The 21,451-nt window shown below is 46.0% G+C and overlaps 11 protein-coding genes and 1 non-coding gene across 12 annotated transcripts; 9 read left to right on the top strand and 3 right to left on the bottom strand.

Moving 5' to 3' along the window:
• Window positions 1-7: 7 nt before the first annotated feature.
• HG536_0F04730 (putative short-chain dehydrogenase/reductase) lies at window positions 8-895 on the top strand (the record flags this gene model as incomplete). Its single annotated transcript, XM_037284924.1, has 1 exon — window positions 8-895. One exon carries the CDS (start codon window positions 8-10, stop codon window positions 893-895), a length of 888 nt encoding a protein of 295 aa, XP_037140820.1.
• A 347-nt stretch (window positions 896-1,242) lies between these two features.
• On the bottom strand, window positions 1,243-1,316 carry HG536_0Ftrna10V. Its single transcript has one exon. It is a non-coding gene; the product is annotated as a tRNA-Val (tRNA).
• A 674-nt stretch (window positions 1,317-1,990) lies between these two features.
• On the top strand, window positions 1,991-3,373 carry HG536_0F04720 (uncharacterized protein; the record flags this gene model as incomplete). Its single annotated transcript, XM_037284923.1, has 1 exon — window positions 1,991-3,373. One exon carries the CDS (start codon window positions 1,991-1,993, stop codon window positions 3,371-3,373), a length of 1,383 nt encoding a protein of 460 aa, XP_037140819.1.
• A 451-nt stretch (window positions 3,374-3,824) lies between these two features.
• BDH2 (putative dehydrogenase BDH2) lies at window positions 3,825-4,976 on the top strand (the record flags this gene model as incomplete). The annotated part of the gene is made up of 1 exon (XM_037284922.1): window positions 3,825-4,976. One exon carries the CDS (start codon window positions 3,825-3,827, stop codon window positions 4,974-4,976), a length of 1,152 nt encoding a protein of 383 aa, XP_037140818.1.
• Window positions 4,977-5,373: 397 nt separating this feature from the next.
• Window positions 5,374-6,522, top strand: BDH1 ((R,R)-butanediol dehydrogenase; the record flags this gene model as incomplete). The annotated part of the gene is made up of 1 exon (XM_037284921.1): window positions 5,374-6,522. One exon carries the CDS (start codon window positions 5,374-5,376, stop codon window positions 6,520-6,522), a length of 1,149 nt encoding a protein of 382 aa, XP_037140817.1.
• A 137-nt stretch (window positions 6,523-6,659) lies between these two features.
• On the top strand, window positions 6,660-7,217 carry ECM1 (Ecm1p; the record flags this gene model as incomplete). The annotated part of the gene is made up of 1 exon (XM_037284920.1): window positions 6,660-7,217. The coding sequence occupies one exon, from the start codon at window positions 6,660-6,662 to the stop codon at window positions 7,215-7,217; it is 558 nt and encodes a 185-aa protein (XP_037140816.1).
• A 1,889-nt stretch (window positions 7,218-9,106) lies between these two features.
• On the bottom strand, window positions 9,107-10,663 carry ALD4 (aldehyde dehydrogenase (NADP(+)) ALD4; the record flags this gene model as incomplete). Its single annotated transcript, XM_037284919.1, has 1 exon — window positions 9,107-10,663. The coding sequence occupies one exon, from the start codon at window positions 10,661-10,663 to the stop codon at window positions 9,107-9,109; it is 1,557 nt and encodes a 518-aa protein (XP_037140815.1).
• A 574-nt stretch (window positions 10,664-11,237) lies between these two features.
• On the bottom strand, window positions 11,238-13,556 carry NUD1 (Nud1p; the record flags this gene model as incomplete). The annotated part of the gene is made up of 1 exon (XM_037284918.1): window positions 11,238-13,556. The coding sequence occupies one exon, from the start codon at window positions 13,554-13,556 to the stop codon at window positions 11,238-11,240; it is 2,319 nt and encodes a 772-aa protein (XP_037140814.1).
• Window positions 13,557-13,899: 343 nt separating this feature from the next.
• On the top strand, window positions 13,900-15,498 carry NDD1 (Ndd1p; the record flags this gene model as incomplete). The annotated part of the gene is made up of 1 exon (XM_037284917.1): window positions 13,900-15,498. The coding sequence occupies one exon, from the start codon at window positions 13,900-13,902 to the stop codon at window positions 15,496-15,498; it is 1,599 nt and encodes a 532-aa protein (XP_037140813.1).
• Window positions 15,499-15,776: 278 nt separating this feature from the next.
• GPB1 (Gpb1p) lies at window positions 15,777-18,242 on the top strand (the record flags this gene model as incomplete). Its single annotated transcript, XM_037284916.1, has 1 exon — window positions 15,777-18,242. The coding sequence occupies one exon, from the start codon at window positions 15,777-15,779 to the stop codon at window positions 18,240-18,242; it is 2,466 nt and encodes an 821-aa protein (XP_037140812.1).
• A 384-nt stretch (window positions 18,243-18,626) lies between these two features.
• MRS6 (GTPase-activating protein MRS6) lies at window positions 18,627-20,450 on the top strand (the record flags this gene model as incomplete). Its single annotated transcript, XM_037284915.1, has 1 exon — window positions 18,627-20,450. The coding sequence occupies one exon, from the start codon at window positions 18,627-18,629 to the stop codon at window positions 20,448-20,450; it is 1,824 nt and encodes a 607-aa protein (XP_037140811.1).
• A 553-nt stretch (window positions 20,451-21,003) lies between these two features.
• RPS12 (40S ribosomal protein eS12) lies at window positions 21,004-21,432 on the top strand (the record flags this gene model as incomplete). The annotated part of the gene is made up of 1 exon (XM_037284914.1): window positions 21,004-21,432. One exon carries the CDS (start codon window positions 21,004-21,006, stop codon window positions 21,430-21,432), a length of 429 nt encoding a protein of 142 aa, XP_037140810.1.
• Between the last annotated feature and the right edge of the window lie 19 nt (window positions 21,433-21,451).

Genomic DNA, 21,451 nt, shown 5'->3' with positions numbered 1-21,451 from the left:
AAGCAGAATGAAGAGAGATAATAGTTTTGAGTGGCATGAATCCCCTTTAGAATCGCTGGCCCTTGAGGCACTGAAGGTTGCGGTAATCGGAGGAACAAATGGCTTGGGTCGAGCCATTGCTCTGCAGCTGGCTTCCCGGGGAGCCCATGTGATTGTTGTTGGACGTAGTTTCAAGGACTCCGAGGTTCAGAATATCAGCTTTGTGCAGGCAGATTTGAGCTCGATGGAGGTAGCTCGACAAATTGCTCAACAAATTGCACCAGAGACACTGGACATCTTGTTGTTCACGACCGGTATCTTTGCAAGCACGTCGAAACAGGTGACAGCAGAAGGTTTGGAGCGGGATCTTGCAGTCAGCTATCTTAACAGACTAGTGATGCTTAACGAAATCGCTCCAAAGCTGCGCCGCACTAAGAACTCTTTAGGATTCAAGCCAAGAGTCTTTTCCATGGGCTATCCTGGTTCGGGAGAATTGGGCACGATTGATGATCTGAATCAGGAAAACAGCTACGGAGCTATTAAAGCACATATGAATACGGTTGCGGGCAATGAGGCGCTGGTTCGTGTTGCCGCAGAAAGATATCCCCAGCTTAATATTTATGGTTTGAACCCGGGAATCGTGAGGACAAACATCAGAGACAATCTACTGGGGGAGAACTCTTGGAAGTCATATATTATCGAAGGAATTATCGGGTGGTTTACTCAAACTCCCGAACAGTATGCAGCGAAGATGGTTCCTTTGATGGTCGCTCCGGAACTGGAAAAACGCAGTGGCACTTTTTACAATAACAAAGCTCAAGGAATCTTGCCCTCGGAAGGTATGACCCCAAACTACGCAGCCAGCTATGTAGAGGCCTCAGAAGAACTGCTCAAGAGTAAAGGTCTGGCGAAGTAATTGGCTTACCCGCGCGCTTCCCGCTATGTCTATTGTTTAGTTTTTAGTTGCTTCTGTATTCAAGTTCGAAGCAAAGATTACAGTGCCACCAGCTGTTCAGCACAACTTACATCATCGAGCGCAGGGGTTGTACTTACGGCGGAATTGCCATCGGTCAAATAGGATCCTGATGACAACCCACAAGATGAAGTCGCACTAGTGACAACTGCGGCTCCTGCAAGCACTCTTACGATCGTCCAGCATCCCACATTAAGCTGATAGGAAACGTTCCGCAGCTTGATCAGTCTACCAAGCAAAATAATAGCGTGGGTCAGGCCTCTATCTGTATGGAGACGAGAAAAAAAATATGATTTCGCCCAGGATCGAACTGGGGACGTTCTGCGTGTTAAGCAGATGCCATAACCGACTAGACCACGAAACCAATATAGAAAATTTTAAGCGTTCGCATCGCATATGTCGTGGAAATACTCTAGATGTAATTCTTTACCCACGCAAAAAATCTATCGCTACGTGATAGACGAAGTATTACGCAGTCTGTTGCCTATATCCCAAAACTGCATAAAGTGGGGGCTCACTCGACTATTCTGAATAGCTAGACAACTGGCAAAACAGAGCCAAGCTTCCACGCTAGATCTCTCTTTTCCCGAGGAATTCAGACAAGCCGTTGAAGCCGTGCAAAGATAATGCCTATTTCTCAAGAAGAAACGAACCGGAAGCCAATTAAAAACAAGAGGCGTCGTTTATCGGATGGAGTCACTTTTCACGAGAGAATATGCGTTCTCACGAGAAAAAAATATCCAATAGAATCATTGAGGGCGTGAAAAGTAAGTCCTTATCACAGGTAGGGTTCGAAGAAGTGTCAGTTATTCCTAAAATCTGCCTTTCAGAACATTACAACGTAACGTTGCAGAATGAATGGAACTGGAGCGAGAAATGCAGTAAGAAGCGGGTGTACATCCACAGTTTCGACATTCAAAGATGTATATATATAAAGCGCCTGTGTTCTTCATTAAAGATCTGGAGAGGTGCGTCTTCTCTTCTTAAATTATTTCTCCACAAGCCCAAGGTTTTCACGTTTCTCAATTAACACATATAATGTCCGCAGCTCCATTCGAACCAGAATTTCAACAGGCTCATGATGAAATTGTCTCTTCCTTGAGAGATTCGACTCTTTTCCAAGTCAAGCCAGAGTATGAGAAGGTGCTGAAGATTGTCGCCGTGCCAGAGAGAATCATTCAGTTCAGAGTCTCCTGGGAGAACGACAAGGGTGAGCAAGAAGTGGCCACCGGTTTCAGAGTGCAGTACAACTCTGCTAAGGGTCCTTACAAAGGTGGCTTGCGTTTCCACCCAACCGTCAACCTATCCATCTTGAAGTTTTTGGGTTTTGAGCAGATCTTCAAGAATGCGTTGACCGGTTTGGACATGGGTGGTGCCAAGGGTGGTCTTTGTGTCGACTTGAAAGGCAGATCCGATAACGAAATCAGGAGAATCTGTTCCTCTTTCATGAGAGAATTGAGCAAACACATTGGTCAAGATACCGATGTGCCAGCAGGTGACATTGGTGTCGGTGGTCGTGAAATCGGTTACCTGTTCGGTGCTTACAGAGCTTACAGAAACTCCTGGGAAGGTGTCTTGACTGGTAAGGGCTTGAACTGGGGTGGTTCTTTGATCAGACCAGAAGCCACTGGTTACGGTGTCATCTACTTCACCCAAGCTATGATTGACTACGCTACAAAAGGAAAGGAATCCTTCGAAGGTAAGCGTGTTGCCATCTCAGGCAGTGGTAATGTTGCTCAATACGCTGCCTTGAAGGTCATCGAGCTCGGCGGTAAGGTTGTCTCTTTGTCTGACTCCAAGGGTTGTATCATCTCCGAGTCCGGTATTACCTCCGAACAAGTCAGCGCTATTGCAGATGCTAAGATCAAATTCAAGAGCCTAGAAGAAATCGTTGGTGAATTCTCTGCTTTCGCTGAGAACAAGGTCCAATATGTGGCTGGTGCTCGTCCATGGACCCACGCTGGTAAGGTTGACATCGCTTTGCCATGTGCCACTCAAAACGAAGTTTCTGGTGACGAAGCCAAGGCACTGGTTGCCGCTGGAGTCAAGTTTGTTGCCGAAGGTTCCAACATGGGTTGTACACCCGAAGCTATCCAGGCTTTCGAAACTGCCCGTTTGACTGCTACCTCCAGCCAGGGTGCTGTTTGGTACGTCGGGGGTAAGGCCAGTAACTTGGGTGGTGTTTTGGTTTCTGGTCTTGAGATGGCACAGAACTCTCAAAGAATGACGTGGACCAGAGAAACTGTTGATCAGGAATTGAAGAGAGGTATGATCAACTGCTTCAACGACTGTATTAATGCTGCTCAAACTTACAGCAACGAAACCAACAAGGAAACTTTGCCATCTTTGGTCAAGGGTGCCAACCTGGCCTCCTTCATAAAGGTTGCTGACGCTATGTTCGACCAAGGTGATGTTTTCTAATGTAGAGCATGCGACAAGAAGCTGTATATATAATCTAAAATTTAAGCATATATTGAATACTATTGAAAGGAAATTACGCACGGTGCATCGGAAAACTAATTTATTGTCGATTTCATTTTGCTCTTTGTCTTGTTTGTCTTGCTGCGGCTTCATTGGCTAGATTTGTAAAGAACCAATGTTAATCAAAACTACCAAATCATAAAATTTAGTAAACAAAGTTAGCAACCAGCGAAATTGATTAATATTCCGGCTGGCTTTGTAGCCAATTACTCGTCGTCGCAAGGAGAACAGGTTATCTTATCACACCGCATGTTGATTAAAAAGGAGGTACCCCTTAATAATTTATAGTCATGGGTAAGGCTATAACGGTGTATATTAATTACCAATATAATGATTCTTAGCCTACACATTGAGACCAAAAACTGCTGAGTATAGGCTGGATTGAGGCAGCATGCGGGCTCTTGCATATTTTAGGAAGGGTGATGTTAGGTTTACTGAGGCCCTGGAAGAGCCCAAGATAGTGGCACCGGATGAATTGATCGTCGACATCGCTTGGTGCGGAATTTGCGGTACAGATTTGCACGAATATCTAGATGATCCTATCTTTTTCCCCAAAGATGGAGAAACTAATCAGATAAGTGGACTAGGTCTTCCACAGGCCCTTGGCCATGAAATTTCCGGCGTCGTAAGCAAAGTAGGCCCCGGTGTTCAAAGCTTGCGGGTCGGAGACCATGTTGTGGTCGAGCCGACGGGAACTTGTAGAGACAGGTATAGATGGTCAACCGCAGCGCATCCTAACAAGGAGATTTGCGCAGCCTGCAAAAAAGGTTTATACAACGTCTGCTCGCACTTGGGTCTTTGCGGGGCTGGTGTTCAAAGCGGTGGCTGCGCTGAAAGAATGGTAATTAACGAGTCTCATTGCTTTAAAATTCCCGATGACTTTCCATTGGATGTTGCCGCTTTGATACAACCCATAGCTGTCTGCTGGCACGCCCTGAAGGTCTGTGATTTTAAGAGAGGATCTTCGGTGTTAATTATTGGCGGGGGACCAATTGGCCTGGGTACAATTCTGGCTTTGAACGGTTTTGGTTGCACCGAAATTGTCGTTTCTGAACCTGCCCTGATCAGAAGAGAATTGGCTGAAAAAATGGGCGCCATTACGTACGATCCCTCGCTCAGACCTCACGACGAATCGATTGAATACCTGCGCTCCATTGCTCCTGGAGGTGACGGTTTTGACTACACTTTCGACTGTTCTGGTTTGCCAGTCACTCTGAAGGCGGCAATCCGCTGCCTCACCTACAGGGGCACAGCTGTGAACGTTGCCATGTGGGGAGACCACCCCGTGAGCTTCTTGCCGATGGATGTTACTAAGCAAGAGAAGAGGTACATGGGATCCATGTGCTACACAGCGGACGATTTTTTGGAAGTAATCGACGCCTTCGCGGAAAAGAAGATAGACGCAGAAAAGGCAAGCCATATGATAACAGATAAAATCCCACTGGAGATTGGTGTCGAAAAGGGTATCAAAAAATTGATCACTCACAAGGATCAAACCATAAAAGTTCTTATGACCCCTAACAACAGCGGCGAATTGTGCTAGTAGAACTGTAATTTTAGTCGTATCAGTATAATATTATAATTTTTTTTTAAGTAAACACGGACAACCAATGCCAATATGCATGGAAGTGGGCTTTCCTATCCGCATTGGAGACGGCAAGGCGTATCCGCCAAAAGCCATCTGCGTGGGTTGTTCGCCCGATTGCGAGCGATAGTTAAACCCCGTTTAAACGCTACCTGTAATTGGGGGAAAATCGACGAAGTAAAGCCTGGGACCCTAGCTAGGTTCACGTTCAATCTCGGAATTTCTTCATCTCGTTCCCTAGATCTGCTGCGAATCGCGCGATATTTAAGACCCTTGTGTGTTCGCTAGAGATCACTCAAGTTCTTAACCTTAAATCGTAATCTTAAATACTTTGTAGTTAATACTAGCAATAAAGATGAGAGCTCTGGCTTATTTCAAGAAAGGCGACATCCATTTCGCGGATGACCTGCCGGAACCAACCATTGAAAACGATGAGGAAGTTCTGATCGATGTATCATGGTGTGGGATATGTGGTACGGATTTGCATGAGTATTTGGACGGGCCGATCTTCATGCCCAGGGATGGCGGTGAGCATCCTTTGTCGGGCAAGAGACTGCCTCAGCCAATGGGGCACGAGATGTCTGGTATTGTGTCCAAGATCGGCTCGAAGGTGACCAAGGTGAAAGCCGGCGACCATGTGGTGGTGGAGGCGGGCTGCAGCTGTCTGGACATCAAGCGTTGGGAAAACTCTTCGCTGAAGACGAACGCAGCTTGTTCGGCGTGCGCTAAGGGTATGGTCAATTGTTGTGCTCACGCTGGTTTCACTGGGCTTGGTGTTACCGGTGGTGGCTTTGCAGAGAGAGTCACCGTTTCGCAGGACCATTGTGTTGTCATTCCTAAAGAACTTCCACTCGACGTTGCTGCGTTGGTCGAGCCTCTGTCTGTCACTTGGCATGCGGCCAAGATAGCCGGGTTCCAAAAAGGCCAGACGGCATGTGTCATGGGAGCAGGCCCTATCGGGCTTGCTGCTGTCCTGGTGCTCAAAGGATTTGGCGCAAGCAAAATTGTCGTCTCTGAGCTTGCTTCCATCAGAAGAGATCTTGCGTCATCTCTCGGAGTCGAAGTCTTCAACCCTGCTGAGCACGCAGACGCCATCGAAGAACTGCGCAAGATCCCCGTGGGACAGGACGGATTTGATGCGGCCTTCGATTGCTCTGGTGTCAAAGCCACTTTCGACACAGCTTTGCACGTTACAACCTTTAGAGGTGTTTCAGTGAATGTCGCCATCTGGGGGAACAAACCTATCGACTACCATCCAATGGACGTCACACTCAAAGAGAAGAGGTTAACCGGCTCCATCGGTTACACCGTTGAGGATTTCAGGGAAGTCGTCGAAGCTATTCATTCCGGTCGAATCCCTTTGCAAGATTGCAGACAACTCATCACAGGAAAACAGAAGTTAGAGGACGGTTGGGAGAAAGGATTCCTGGAACTAATGAACCACAAGGAAACCAACGTCAAGATACTTTTGACCCCAAACAACCACAACGAATTGAACGCTTGAGTATATAGCTTCTTTATATTGTAGTAAATAGTGAGCTGAAATTTTTCATCGATTCAAAGCGATGAGCTCAACATACTTCAAGTCATTGAGCTTGATCAGCATCGCATTCAGAGATCCAGTGCCGAGTGTCGAGACCCATGGCTAAGAAGGTATCCAGACACTCCAGGGCCGCTAGACGTGCTGTTGACGAAGAGCCGGAGCCGAAAGCGTTATCGCAACTGCCCAGAGCAGAGAAGACAGATCTGACGAACATACTTACCAGAACGGCAGCAAAGAATGAAGCACTTTTGGAAGCCAAGTTGCGGAATAAGAATAAGAACAAGGTTAGCAAAAAGCATATAAAGGAGAAATTGAGTGCAAGCGTGGTAGGTGCTGACAAGGAAAGGTTTGAACGTGCTCTTAACGTTGCAAACAGGCTGGATGGCAAGATAGCGAGGTCGGTATCCCGTGCCAAATATGTACAGAACGCTAGGAAAGCTGGTTGGGACAGTACAAACGAGCAAATTAGAAGAGAAAGAACTACAACGACTAATCAAGCAGGAATAGCGGACAAAGAGCATGAAGCAGCGTCCGAAGACGCCACGGAAAATGACGACCCCAATGAAGTTACGGAGGGCGATTCTGACAAGATTTCTGACACCAACAGCTCGCCCAAGAATCTGTTTAGCGTTTTGACTGACGACGTCGAAGTGTAGGGGGGAAGTAATAGTAATGGTTTTTATCTATGCATTGTAGTATAGTTGGTTTTAATCATGGGCGAACTTGCATCGATCGCGCAAGGATCTGCTTCTTGATCCGACTATCGCTCAAGAGTTATACTTGAAGCGCTTCGACGATCAATTAGCCAATGTGCTTGAAAATACACCCAAACTTGTAGTTTCAAGCGGGATCTTGCTCGCAATTGCACTTGCCTTTGAACAAGGGAGTGACAGCCTTGAAGTGCGAACCTACAACTTTACGTTGGGGAACGTCAACCTCTCGGTAGACTCATATTGGGAAGACTTCCAGGACTACACTGGCAAGGATTGTTTAGGAAAAAGATGGCTGTCATTTCAATTCAAGGTCATGGATCGGACGACTTCTGAGTTCAGCAAGCAATATCTCGGTGAATGGACATTGAGGAGCCTCATGTACTGAAAGCCCTCAAAGGTGACCAAGGCTTGGTTCTGAAAAATCGAATGTTGCCGCAATGATTGGCAGCAAAATTACCCACGCCAGTTCAACTCGAAGCTGACGACGACCTGGTTGTGCAATATGAAGTTCAATTGCAAACTGATTTGAAATGCGGAGGTGGTTCCTAAAGCTACTGCCATCGGCCACAGATCTCACTAAAAACAATGGTAATTCCCCAGTCCTAGAACTGCTATTCGGTCCAGACATGTGCCCTCCATATACCGATGAAATACGTTTGGGTATCAAAGAAGACGAACCCCAGAACGATGAAGCCAGAATTGAAGCTTCTAAAACAGGCACCATTATCGCAATTGAATGACGTTTCGGTGGCTCATCTGTATACATTTTGGCTGAAGGGCGCCAGAAAGGAGTTTGAAATAAGAGTCGATGGCTCCGTGGTCAAGGCCGCAAATTTTCTGGAAGAAGGTACATTCAATCCAGGGTCTAATCCTCCGAGACACATTCCTATCCTTGTGCGGTTAAGCCGCTCCATTGGGATGATCGTCAATATATACCGGATTCCCAGGCTGTGAAGCCCGAAGACTAGGATGAATCAGAACCTCCGCAGATTCCAGACGAGAACGACGTAAAACCTGATGATTGGGATGAATCATTGCCCTCGTTGATTCCCAACAGTAGCCAGCAAAGGCCCCAATGGTGGGTTGACGATAAATTCGGCATTTGGATTGCGCCAATGATTGGTAACCCAGAATGCAAGAAGATTTCTGGTTGTGGCCAGTGGATACCTCGATTGCTTCGAAATCCTAAATACAAAGCGCCCTGGGAACCACCGATGATCCCAAACCCTGGTTACCAGGGAAATTGGGGGCCTCACTCAATCGAAAATCCTGACTACTATGAAGATTCGGTACCTGCCAAGTGAGAGAATCCAATAGGGGCAATTGTGTTTGAGTTTTGGAGTGGAAGTTCCGATCTCATACTTGACAATATCTATGTCGGTAATCACATAGAAGAAGCCGAAAAGTTGCTACTCTCCTTCCCAAGAAGAAGTTTCAGGATGCACAGCTGCACTCAAAACTTCTCAACGGTGCTAGATTGCCTAGGGCGCCACCTTCAGATAGCATTGAAACGCCGAACTTTTATGATACAGCCATTGGCTTTGCAAGTGAATTTTTTTCTAAATTTAGTGAGCAAACTGGCGTTGCTCCCTCAGCTTTAGTTATTCACTGCCATAATTCTTTTAGCAGGCTTTATCAGCTTAAGGAAGTTCCGCTAATGATTACTGACAGCTATGACGCCTCTGTACAATAAATGAGATCTACGATTTTTATAGCGGAGAATTAGGTTGCATTTCCAATTTTAACTGATTAAGTTAAAAGTGTTTCAGTTATTTAAACCCCCTGGGTGTACAGAATATTTAAAACTTCATGAAAGTGCTCAGACAGAAGCGCTAAACCAACTTGGCGCGGACAGCCTTGACTTGAGTGTAATTCTCCAAAGTCTCAGCACCCATTTCACGGCCAAGTCCGGAAGCGTTGAAGCCACCGAATGGAACACTGTGGTGGAAATCGTTATAAGTGTTGATCCAGACGGTACCAGCCTTTAGTCTGTCAGCCACTTTAATTGCTGTGTTGATATTCACCGTGTGAATACCAGCAGCCAATCCGTATTCAGAATCGTTAGCCATTTCGACAACTTCGTCCAAGTTCTTGAACTTGGTGACAGTGACAACAGGGCCGAAAATTTCCTCCTTCACAATTCTCATCTGTTCATTAACGTCACCGAACACAGTTGGTCTAACGAAATAACCCTTGTCGCCCAATCTCTCACCACCTGTAATCAAAGTGGCACCTTCCTTCTTACCAATCTCCACGTAACTCAAAATCTTAGACAACTGATTCTGCGAAGTTTGAGCACCTTGGAAGGTGTTTTCATCAAATGGATCACCCACCTTAACTGCTTCGGAAGCAATTTTCAATTGGTTAATAACTTCGTCATAAATAGATTCTTCCACGTAGACTCTTGAGCCAGCGCAGCAGACTTCACCAGAATTGTAGTAGATACCCAAGATAATGTTGTCGACGGCCTGCTTAATGTTAGCATCTGCGAAGACAATGTTAGGCGATTTACCACCCAACTCAAGAGTTGCCTTCTTCAAAGATGCTGCAGCAGTTTGATAGATATGCTTACCGGTCGCAGTCGAACCAGTGAACGCAATCTTCTTAACCTTTGGATGGTTGCTGATAGCTTCACCGACAATCTTACCAAAACCGGAGACAATGTTGACGACACCTGGAGGAATGCCAGCCTGTGGGATGTACTTGGAAACATATAGGGCAGATAGTGGAGTCGACTCGGCAGTCTTTAAAACAACAGTGTTACCAGTAACCAAAGCAGGGGCAATTTTCCAAGCCCACATCAACAAGGGGAAGTTCCATGGAATGATCTGTCCGCACACACCCAAAGGTTCCCTTCTGGTGTATGAAAAGTGGGAGCTACCGGTGTCGATGAGTCTACCATCGATCTTGTCAGCATATCCAGCAGCAGACTTCAAGTAGTTGATCACAAGATCCACATCGCCCCTGGCAGACGAAATAGCCTTACCGTTATCCAAGGTCTCGATGGAAGCAATCACATCCTTGTCCTGCTCGATAAACTCAGCTAGTTTGTAAAGAGCATTGCCTCTGGCCAATGGATCAACAGTCGACCACGAACCATTGTTGAAGGCCACATCAGCTGCCTTGACCGCATCCTCCACGTCATCCTCTCTACCTTCGTACACGTGACAGATCTCCTCCTCGGTCGATGGGTTGATCACTTCGAACGTCTTCTTCTGCTTCGAAGGAACAAACTTATTGTTGATGAACAAACCGGTTGGTTGCTCGTACTCCAACCCGTTGGGCAGCTTAATGGGAACTGTCAAGGGCAAGTGTGAAAAATATCTAAGTTGGATCCTCCCGATGTGAGAGCTGGAGTTTCTAGCAAGCACAGCTGATCTTGCAAACATCTTAATGTAGTCGTGGTCTGTCTTGTTGGCGATTGCTGGAAAACCGACACCTGCAATAGAAGTAAATTTGGTCCAATCTCTGATTTATATAACAATAGCTCCAGCAAATTTGTTTATCTTCTATGCCTATATTGATACCACGACATGTCCAACCAATATCCGCCTAACACGTAGCTGACAAATTCAAAAAGACCTTTGTCGTCCTGTGGGTGTCCAATGACCTGCCGGTAAACCGCTCTGCGGTCGCCCCTTAACGGTTTCCGTCGTCCGTCCCTGGAGGTAGCATTTTAGCCGCCAAATGAGGCTGCTAACGAGGGGTCGGGGAAGCTGAACAAAGAGGGGCGAAAGGTTTCGTTTCTTTTTCTCGCGCCGCAGACCGCCGCCGCGAGCGGAGGGACATCTCCGGTATTCCATTAGTTTCCGCAGATTTTCGGATGTACCCCGCTTCTTTTTGTGGCCGTTGGATGTCCAATTACCCAACTTTTAGGAAGCGATGACGTGGGTCATCCAGCGGTCGGCCATTCCATGAGCGGGGCCAAGAGAAACAGCGGGCCAGCGGACAGTGGCGGCTATGCTATAGCTCAAAACTCGTGAGCCTGGGGCAAACCATCCCGATAACTTTCGTTAGGTCACGTTTGTCCTTTTCTGAACTTGAAAGCGGGTTATCTTTGATGCTTAACTTCACTAGACATGAGGTCGGTAGCGCTCGGACTAATTTGTAGCAGCTGTTCAGCTGATTCCTGGACAAATCCAGTTCCTGCAAACTCGGCAGTTGGTATGCCAGGGTATGCGGAATTTCTCTTAGATCTTGTAGTGATTTTAACGATAGTTTCCGTAAAGAGCTCGGGAAGATCGACCAGCTGGGAAGTGCTTCTACCTTACCACCTTGAATTGACAATTCTTCAAGGGTTCTGGGCATTGATCGTATTCTGCAGAATCGGCTGAAGGAATCGGTCCTCAGGATACGAAGTCTACGGTAGGGTATCTCATCTCTGAAGGTTGTGGACGCAATGAGCGTTCCTAATCGGGTCAGTGCATTTTGAGTGTTTGTTATGCTTAATGTCCTTAAATTGCTCCGCACTGTGGTTTCTATGGCACCGGCTGTTTCAATAAGCTCCTTAATCGGATTACCGTCGATCTTGAGTACCCTTAGGCTTTTCAGACAGCGGACATTTCTGAGCCGCGTTATTTTATTGTTGCTGAGGTTAAGTTCCTCAAGGGATAACCAGCCACGTTCGCCTTCGTCGTGACGGTCATGTCTGACCAATTGAGCGAAATCTATTGCGCCGCTGATATCGTTGTTCGATAAGTCCAGCTTTATTATCCTAGAGGGACCTAGCCCTCCGCTTAATGACCGTATCTTGTTGTGTGAAAGATTCACGTGTCGCAGATGAATCGAGGACGATAATATGTTGACATTGTGGCCTATGGAATTATGAGAGAGATCAATGGTTTCCAAGTGTGGCAGGGTATCTAAGCTAAGGTACGCTGATGAAATGCGATTGTTTCGGCACGACAGCCGTAGAACACCGGTGGGAACTCCAAGCAGCCCTCGCAGATCATTATCGCTCAGATCGCAATCAGTTAGATGTGGCAGTATTTCGTTCAGCCCGATCACCTGACTCAATTGTTTGTCCTGCAAATCAATTCTTCTAACTCGAGACCAACTAATCTTGTGTGCTGGCAAAATGTCCGTTATAATGGATATCAGCTCGCGCTTGCTTTGCTGGAAAGAAGTCTCCACCTGCGAGACGGTAGTTACATTGGCAATCATGTTTTGGGTCGCGTTATTCCCAGATGACTTTTTGTCGTTCTTCATTGCATTTGCTTGAAGCAGATATTCTGGGCTTATCTGCGGAAGGTCTAGCGGTGTATCATCCTCTATCTCATATCTTTCTTCAACGGTATCAGTATTTTCAGGCAGTGAGGGTCTAGCTTCCTTCTTGCTCCTGCCAAATTTCATCATCGCAGAAGCGGCGATGATCCCCTCAATTCCATGCTGGTCCTTGGAAATGTTCGACATAGTAGAGTCCGCGTTATCGATCGTCCGGCTGCTGGATATATCTTGATTTTTAGCTGGTGGCTTGTACCATACGCCATTAACATTATCAAACACCAAGCCCATCTCTTCGGGCGTGATAAGTTTTATGCCCGCCGGCTTTTCTGGGTAGGGCTCGAAGTTTGGAGATAGCGACGACGGAGTTTCACCAAGATACGATGAAGTTCCATCAGATTCATACCTATTCCTGCTGCCGGCTAGTGGTTCGTCCCTTCCTTGCTGGAAATCGTAATTAGATTTCTGAGTTTTCAAAATATTGTCAAAAACGCCACGAGCTTCTAGTGCCGGATCAACATCGTCAAGATCGGTGGCGCCTTTTTCTTCTTCGTCCTCCTGCTCGCCAACATCTTGCGATAAACTTTCTGTATTTGTCAACTGCTGCCGCTTCATCTGGTGATCATGTCTCTTGAAGGTGTTTGTCGGTATCCCCGAGATGTCATTCAGAGAAGCTGTCAAAATCAGTTCTGACTCTGGATCTCTCGACAGCTCCTGCTTGGAATTTTTCTGCGGCAAGCTGAAGTTCAAATACTGCTTGAATTGCGGTAGTTCATTGTCCTTCTTTACCGGTGACTTCGATCTCTGTTGCACTGTGCCATAGTTCATAGACCAATCGCCCAGCCGCTTGATGTAGCTCTTCGATTCAGACTCACCCACGTAAGACACAAATTTCGAATCGGCAAACTCATTGTTGGGCAAGTACTGCTTCATGACATTTCGACCGATCATATCAGGCGCGGCTGCGTCGGTCGATGCGGGCTTTCGACCCGACCGAGGACTGCTTATATGAAAGCTTTGCAAGTCCGCCGCCAGATCCTTTGAAGGAGACTCTTCCATGGCAAACCCAGATACACTAAAAGGCTACAAACTCAACCAGAGTGATGAGCTCGTACCTCCTTCTTGCATCATTATTGATGATTCTTTGTGAAATTTCATTAAAGGTAAACAAACAAAATCGAGAAGTGTTACCCGCTTTTAGTTCACAGAGTTTTCGTGAGAAATTCGTGTTTGTTTTCATATCTCAGCTTGAAACTGGTCGCGATTGCAAGGCATTTATCAGTAATAAGATCGAAACAAGTTTAGCATTCGTTTTGTTGTCCCCAGCTTCCGGTATCTCGGGTGCTTGAATTTCTGTCGTGAGTCATTTGTATTCCCTCTCGGTGGCGAGTGCAAAATAGCTATGGCACCTTCACCACCACCCCAACCACAATCGCAGGGGATGTCCGTTGAAGAAGGATTGACCGCTGGCATGGCGGGTTCGTCAGCTGCTTTTGAACCGGAATCAGATTCGAATTTTTTCAGAGTCATAACGGAAAACTTGAAGTATGCTTTCCACAGTCCACTACCTAACACGCAATTTCCCACTCCATACTCATCGAATCAGGTACAGATGTCCCAAGGCGCAAACCAAGGCCTGCAACAAGGTGGAAGCGACAACTCCTCGTCATTGATGGAGAACAGCATGTTGCCTGGACTATCTGGAGCAGCTAATGCTGCCCCTGGCGAGGCTCTAAATGATTTTAACATGCAGCCTTCGTCTGTGCTGCAATGTGGGAGTGCGTTTCCCAACGAGTTCTTACTAGCCTCGCCAGAGCAGTTCAAGGAGTTTTTGTTCGAATCGCCCGCAGGGTTTAGTATCCTTCATAAAACACCTGCAAGGACACCTCTACGGTTTGTGAGTGGTTCTCTGAAGGACGACGCTAATAGTGGCAACTTATTTGGCAACCCTATGATTAGTTCATCTCACGGAAAGGATGCTAATATCAATAAGTTCACACAAACGCCACTAAGGAGTATCGATCTAAACCTCATGTTTAACTCTAATCATATGGCCGCCGCCTCTTCTTCGCCTTCCAAGCGAGTGGCTCTCTCGCTGACACCGTACGGGAGAAAAGTCCTTCATGAGATCGGTACACCTTATGCAAAGACTCTGGTCTCCTCTAACAGTGCGTTAGCAGATTTTCAAAAGGCACGGAAAGATGTAACTAGACTACACAGTTCGCCTCCAACCGCGAAGAAGATGACCAAGACGCCACCATCCAAGCCGAGGAAGAAAACGGTCGTTGAATCATTAAGTGGCAAGGCAGGAAGTCAACAGACTTTGTCCAAAGAAAGTTTGAATACCTGCGAGGGCGTTCAGGAGGCTGATGAGGATTGCTATGGATCGTCACCAACAACCATTCAACTCAACTCGTCAATTACAAAATCAAGCGGGAGACTATCGGCGCAGAGGATACGTGTCATGACTAGACAAATATCAGAATCCAATGTGGACGATCGACTGTTCAAAGAGGACGTGGAAGGGCTTCAGCTGTCCCCGACGCCTAAATGCAACGCATTGTCGTCAATAGAGACGCTCAAGATACCAGAGCTTCCCAAAATGGGATCTTTCAAAAGTGAGACGCCGCCAGTCCCTACCAAGACGGCAACCTCGAAAAACGCAGCCTCTTCATCATCATCGCTACAGTCCAAGGCCGGTAGAGTGAAAAAAACGACAAAGAAACAACCGAAGTTCCAAATAATCGTCGCTAACGCCCAAAAATTCAGCGTACCGACAAGCCAAAAGAGCTCTAAGAAAATAGCAAGCCTCAAACGATCTCGATCGATGCTTGCCGAACCAACAGCATGGACGCCGAATGAAAGAAAAAACAAGAACACCAACAGCACTAACGACAACAACAATAATAACAATGGCACTTCGGGCGTGAATAGAGATTCCACCAATAAAAAAAGGTCAAAATCATTTACGGGCAACGGACAACTCTATGGGTTTCAATGATACATTATGGGATACGGAGGACCTCTTGACTATCACTCTTGGCTCTATATATCGTATAGTCTTATGGAAATACATCTGGGTCATGTGATCGTTGGCACCTTCACTTTCAACGCCGCGCTGCAGATCGTCACATAAGTTCGCGATCGTTGATGAAGAGGTGGAAGGGGTGATTAACGACTGGATATCCTCTTTGGAGCCATACAACGCCAGGACTGTATATCAGCTATTTTAGATAGCAGAAAGCGGGCCGTAAGCTTTATCAACCGTTATTGTGGTCGATGGACATTCTACATTTTCCTCAGAAGCCTCGGCGGAATCTAGATGAAGAGATTGAGAAATCTCATGAGTGGCCTGAAAAGTACCATGAAGATAAATCCCAAATGTATGAGAGACTAGGAAGCCGTTCAGAAGCAACCGATTTCTCGCCACTGAAATATGCGACAAACTATGTCTCTGTAATATCATCTCCGATAGGCAAACATATGAAGGCGAAGATTCGATCTAACAACGAGGACTGGTTGAAAAAGTACTATATGTCTAAGAAGCTTACCAGTCATGCCACCTTGAGGCAGGGGAGCGTAACGAGTTCTTCAGATCTCTCTGCCACACACAGCGATCGCTCGAAATCGAACACTTTGCTAGACAAGTTCCTCGATTGTATCCAGGATTTACCAGACCCTGTTGACGAACAACTACCCAGTTATGTTTTGGATGAGGACTTCAGCGAAGAGGAGAACGATAAAAGGGCAATAAGAGAATCTTTGTCAACTAGCTCATATTTTGATCATTATGGAAAACTTCGTACAGTCGATCTCAAGAACCGAGATATCCTGAAACGACATACTTTGTGGATGCCTATAATGAAGGCGGAATTCAGGAAACTGGTTACTAACATCAAGGATCCGACAAAAGTTATAACTGACGATAAAATCTGTCCGCTTTTCATCGAAGGTACTAACTATATCCTAAGGGAATACGATGCCTACGGAGGATCCACCATGATATCTTCCGTGTTTTCTGAGCATAAGCTGCCGGCGTTTTGTTATCACTGTGCTGTAGAAGTCAATGATCAGGTGTACATCCTTGGTGGACTAGTGGCGTGCCACAAATATGATGATGAAGGACCCAATTTAAAGGACTTTGTGGTTGATGGAGTCGAAAATCTACCGCCACCTTTGTTGCCAAAGATTATAAATAATCCATCTATGATTAATAACGCGCGCTTATACGTACTGTCGCTTACCTCCTCACACGTATCGAGGCCTGAGGTTTCAGGAAGTGTGCCCCCTCCTTTGTTGTGCCTGAGAGGTTCAAAGCTAACAGAAAGACACATTTTCTTTTATGGGGGACTGGAGATTAAAACAGAATGTGCATGCGACGAAAAAGGTATCTATCACTTGAGGAAACGCGCATTTGTCAACAATACTGGCTACATCCTTGATACAATGACTTTCAAATTTTCCAAAATTGAATTAATGGCACAGCCTTACAAATTTGTATCTTTCCCAACACTTTCAGCAAGGTTTGGACACATGCAAATGTCGATAGCGCCTAACCATTTGCCTTGTAATCATGAAAAGGGAAATGAATATCATGACTCCGCATGCATTGGTATGCCATCTGAAGAGGGTACATCCTCTTGGAATCCGTCTGCTGTCTCGCTTTCCTCATTATCAAGAAGTTGCATTGCCAACCACGGATCGGGCGTCTACACAATACTTATTTTTGGCGGTTATAGGCAAACAGGTGACGATAATTACGAAGCAATGAATGATTTTTGGAGGATTGAGGTACCAGTTATCGTCCGCGGCAAACGTGGATACTGTAAGTTCGGAGATAGCGCCAGTGCAACTATAATTTCACGAACCAATGGGACTGATCTTTGGCCTAGCCGTAGGGCTTTCTTCGGTTACAGTCTTGCTGAAACAACTGTATTGGGTAAATCTACCCTACATGATGGTCTTCTAGGTCAATTGGCAAAGAATTTTTGCATTGAATCACCGACAGAAAAGCATAAGACCAAACCAATTTTTCCTAACATCCCGCATGCCAGGAAGGAGACCTCTCATTCGAGACACCATGCTACTGGCAAGGAAATGAGATCAGACAGTAATTCTTCGCTTAGGCAGAGGATGGGATCACCAGTGCACTCCTATGGTTCATTGCAAGGAAGAAAACAGACCTCTGAGGGAGGCGTTGTTGTCATACATGGCGGTTCAGATAATACCAAAGTCTTTGGCGACATGTGGTGGTTTGATCTAGAGTCAGAAACGTGGTCGTCGATCACCACGTATGGTAGGGACGAAGTTGAAGGCTTGGTGCCTATAGAGATTTGCCTTGTTGGACAGTCGATGGTCACCGTTGGTCCAATAAGCGTGAGTCTTGGTGGTTTCACACAAGAAGAAGTCGATCAGTTGTTCCTGAACAAGAGTATTCCTGATACTGCCGATACAAGCCGCAAGATTGGGACAGATATATTGAACATATTCGACCTTAAAACCCAATGCTTGCAGGGACACACTGTGACCATGGAAGGTGAGGGGGAAGACCGCCATCCGGTTCTGGCTGATGAGAATGGCGACCAGACAAACGCTGTGACATCCTTCGGATGCCAGGTTTTACATACCAATGGAACGATTGCTCTTGTTGGTGGGCTCATCTCTCCAAGGTCAAAAGTGAATGACTGCTACTTGAGAGGATCGGTTTTACAATGCGTGTTGCCATCAATAAGCCTGGCTAGCTAACCGGCTTACATACGGCGAACTGCATGGTTTCACTCAGCCAGTCGTTCTGACGTCAAAGCCCAATTAAGCTTTTCTTGAGAACTGACAACACACACGCATGAAAAATTTTTACACGACGCGCCTAGCAATAAGAACCCGAAAAAAAAATTGAAACCATAGTGATAACCTCAACAAACATGTTGGACCGTGGCAAACAGAACATCAAGACGTTTTTAAGCTATCAGTTTCAACTATCCACCATTCCAGACCTCTTCGAATTGTTATTATTTAGCTCTCATTGCTGCACGAGTGGTTTTAGCACATAAACAGAAATAGCAAGCCTCTGGCACCCATTCCTTCTGAGAAAATTTTCCTTTGAAAGCTTATTGTGAAGAAACTTTAAAAATGCTTAGTCCCGAACGTCGTCCTTCCATGGCGGAGCGTAGACCGGTTTTAAGCAATTCATCTTCCATAGTGGTACCACATTTAGCAGGTATCGAAGATCCGTTGCCTGACAGCACTCCCGACAAAGTTGACGTTTTGATAGTGGGCACTGGGATGGTTGAGAGTGTCCTCGCAGCTGCTTTGTCCTGGCAAGGCTCGAAAGTGTTGCACATCGATAAGAACGATCACTATGGAGACAGTTCGGCTACGATGACTGTAGACCAAATAAAAAGGTGGGTAAACCAAGTCAATGAAGGTGAATACCCCAAATGCTATTCTAACGCCAAGCTGTACGTTTCAACGAGCATCGAAAATGGGAGAGGAAGGTTTGCTTCAAGGGATTTTGGTCTCGACCTTGCGCCAAAGATTCTCTTCGCTAAATCCGATCTGTTATCTGTCCTAGTCAATTCGAGAGTTCATCAATATCTGGAATTCCAATCACTATCGAGCTTCCACACGTACGAGAACGATTCTTTTGAAAAGCTCACAAACACGAAGCAGGAAATTTTTACCGACCAAAATTTACCTTTAATGACCAAACGAAACCTAATGAAATTTATTAAATTTGTCCTAAACTGGGAAGAGCAACCTGAGATTTGGGAGCCCTACTCTAACAGACCTATTGGTGACATGCTTGTGGAGAAGTTTAAACTTGACAAACCGCAAGTTTTTGAGCTGATGTTTTCTATCGGATTGTGCTACAATATGCATACCAAAACCCCGGAAGTGCTGCAAAGGATACGTCGCTATCTGAGCAGTTTTGATGTTTATGGACCTTTTTCGGTTCTTTACTCAAAATACGGTGGCCCTGGTGAACTGTCGCAAGGATTCTGTAGATCTGCTGCTGTCGGTGGTGCCATGTACAAGCTCAATGAATCTCTGGCTTCATATGATCCAAGCAGTAAGATTGCCTATTTCAACGATGGCTCTAAAGTTTCCGTTACCGAAAAGGTGGTCATCTCGCCAACGCAGGCTCCCAAATACAATCAAAACGCCCCTGAACAGAAGTATGAAATTCATAGATTGACTTGTATCGTCGAAAAATCATGCGAGGAGTGGTTTACCGAAGGAGAATCAGCAGCCGTTGTTGTATTTCCTCCAGGGTCGCTAAAGTCGGGGAACCAAGAAGTTGTTCAATCGTTCATTCTGGGCTCCGGTAGTGAGACGTGTCCAAAGGGGACTAGTATATGGTATCTCTCTACAACACAGCAGGGTCCACGTGCTGAAATGGATTTAGACGCCGCACTGGAGGCAATGGAAGCTAGTATCGTCAGAGAATCCTCATCAGACTTGGAAAATGACGAATCCATCCTACGATTTGGCCCTAATGGCGAACCCGTGATCAATTCTGTGCGACTGGGTCAATCCTTCAAGGAGTATGTTCCAAGAGAAAAGATACAGTTTTTGCTCAAGCTATACCACATTCAGTACACTTCCACCCCGCCTTTTGCTGTGGTCGATCCCAGTCTGTTTGATATAAATCGCGAAGACTCGGAAAGACTGATTCCAGGCGCCAGTGACAATGGCGTCCTTTACACAGCCATGCCATCTGCGGAGATCTCGTACGACGAAGTCGTTACGGCTGCCAAGGTTCTGTACGAGAAGATTGTTGGCAGTGATGACGACTTCTTCGATCTTGATTTTGAGGATGGCGATGATGCTGCCATCAGCAAGACCGACTTTGAGAACGCCATTGAAGATGATGAAGACGACGAAGATGCCGAGATGAGCGTGGGTGTGGGAAGAAGTGGTACAGCAGAGTGTATTGGGGAGATGGAAATATGACGAGATGTTAGGTATGATGGGCAACCTGAATAATGCAAAGCCAATTTAGCTCCTCGTTTAACTTCGCTTTAAAGCGGCAAAGACCGGTTTCTTTGCACCGAGAGAACCAGCACAAAGCAAGCGCACTTTACTATGCACGTATCTAAAGTAGCCATATGTAGTTCTTATTTGATATTCTCTAACAAATCAATTCCTCAGGAGGAAAGGTTAATGCACTACAGATATCCCTCTTTCTTAACCACACTATTTATTGAATCTTATTTCAAGACGCTATAGACTTTGAAGAGTGCTGTTAATAAATTCTAAGACTGCTCACACCCGTGCACCCTCAAAGACCCGTACACCAAGGAAAGAGTTTTGTTTCGGCGAGAGTGCGCGTCACAGACCTTCGGATACTAACCAAGCAACAATAGTGAAATTTGGAAAATGAAGTCGAGATGGTTAATTGCATGGCAGCGGAGATTACTGTTAACACTGAAGGTTGGCTTATCTGAGTACGGAGCAGTAATTATTTCTAGCTGTCGAAGAAGTCCCACTAGCCATATCAAGAGAAATGTCTGACGTTGAAGAAGTTGTTGAAGTCCAAGAAGAAGTTGTTGAGCAAACCGCTGAAGTCACCATCGAGGATGCTTTGAAGGTTGTCTTGAGAACCGCCTTGGTTCACGATGGTTTGGCTAGAGGTTTGAGAGAGTCTGCTAAGGCTTTGACTAAGGGTCAAGCTCAGTTGGTCGTCTTGGTCAGCTCTGTTACCGAAGACAACATCATCAAGTTAGTCGAAGGTTTGGCTAACGATCCAGAAAACAAGGTCCCATTGATCAAGGTTGCTGATGCTAAGCAATTGGGTGAATGGGCCGGTTTGGGTAAGGTTGACCGCGATGGAAACGTCAGAAAGGTCGTCGGTGCCTCCGTCGTCGTCGTCACCAACTGGGGTGCTGAGACCGACGAGCGTGCCATGATCTTGGAACACTTCTCTCAACAATAAGCAAATTTCACAAGCTTTT

The sequence above is a fragment of the Torulaspora globosa genome, chromosome 6, assembly GCF_014133895.1.
Source record: "Torulaspora globosa chromosome 6, complete sequence".
Lineage (NCBI taxonomy): Eukaryota > Fungi > Ascomycota > Saccharomycetes > Saccharomycetales > Saccharomycetaceae > Torulaspora > Torulaspora globosa.
Note: the sequence above shows the minus strand (reverse complement) of the source record. Positions and strands in the feature narration are given on the sequence as shown.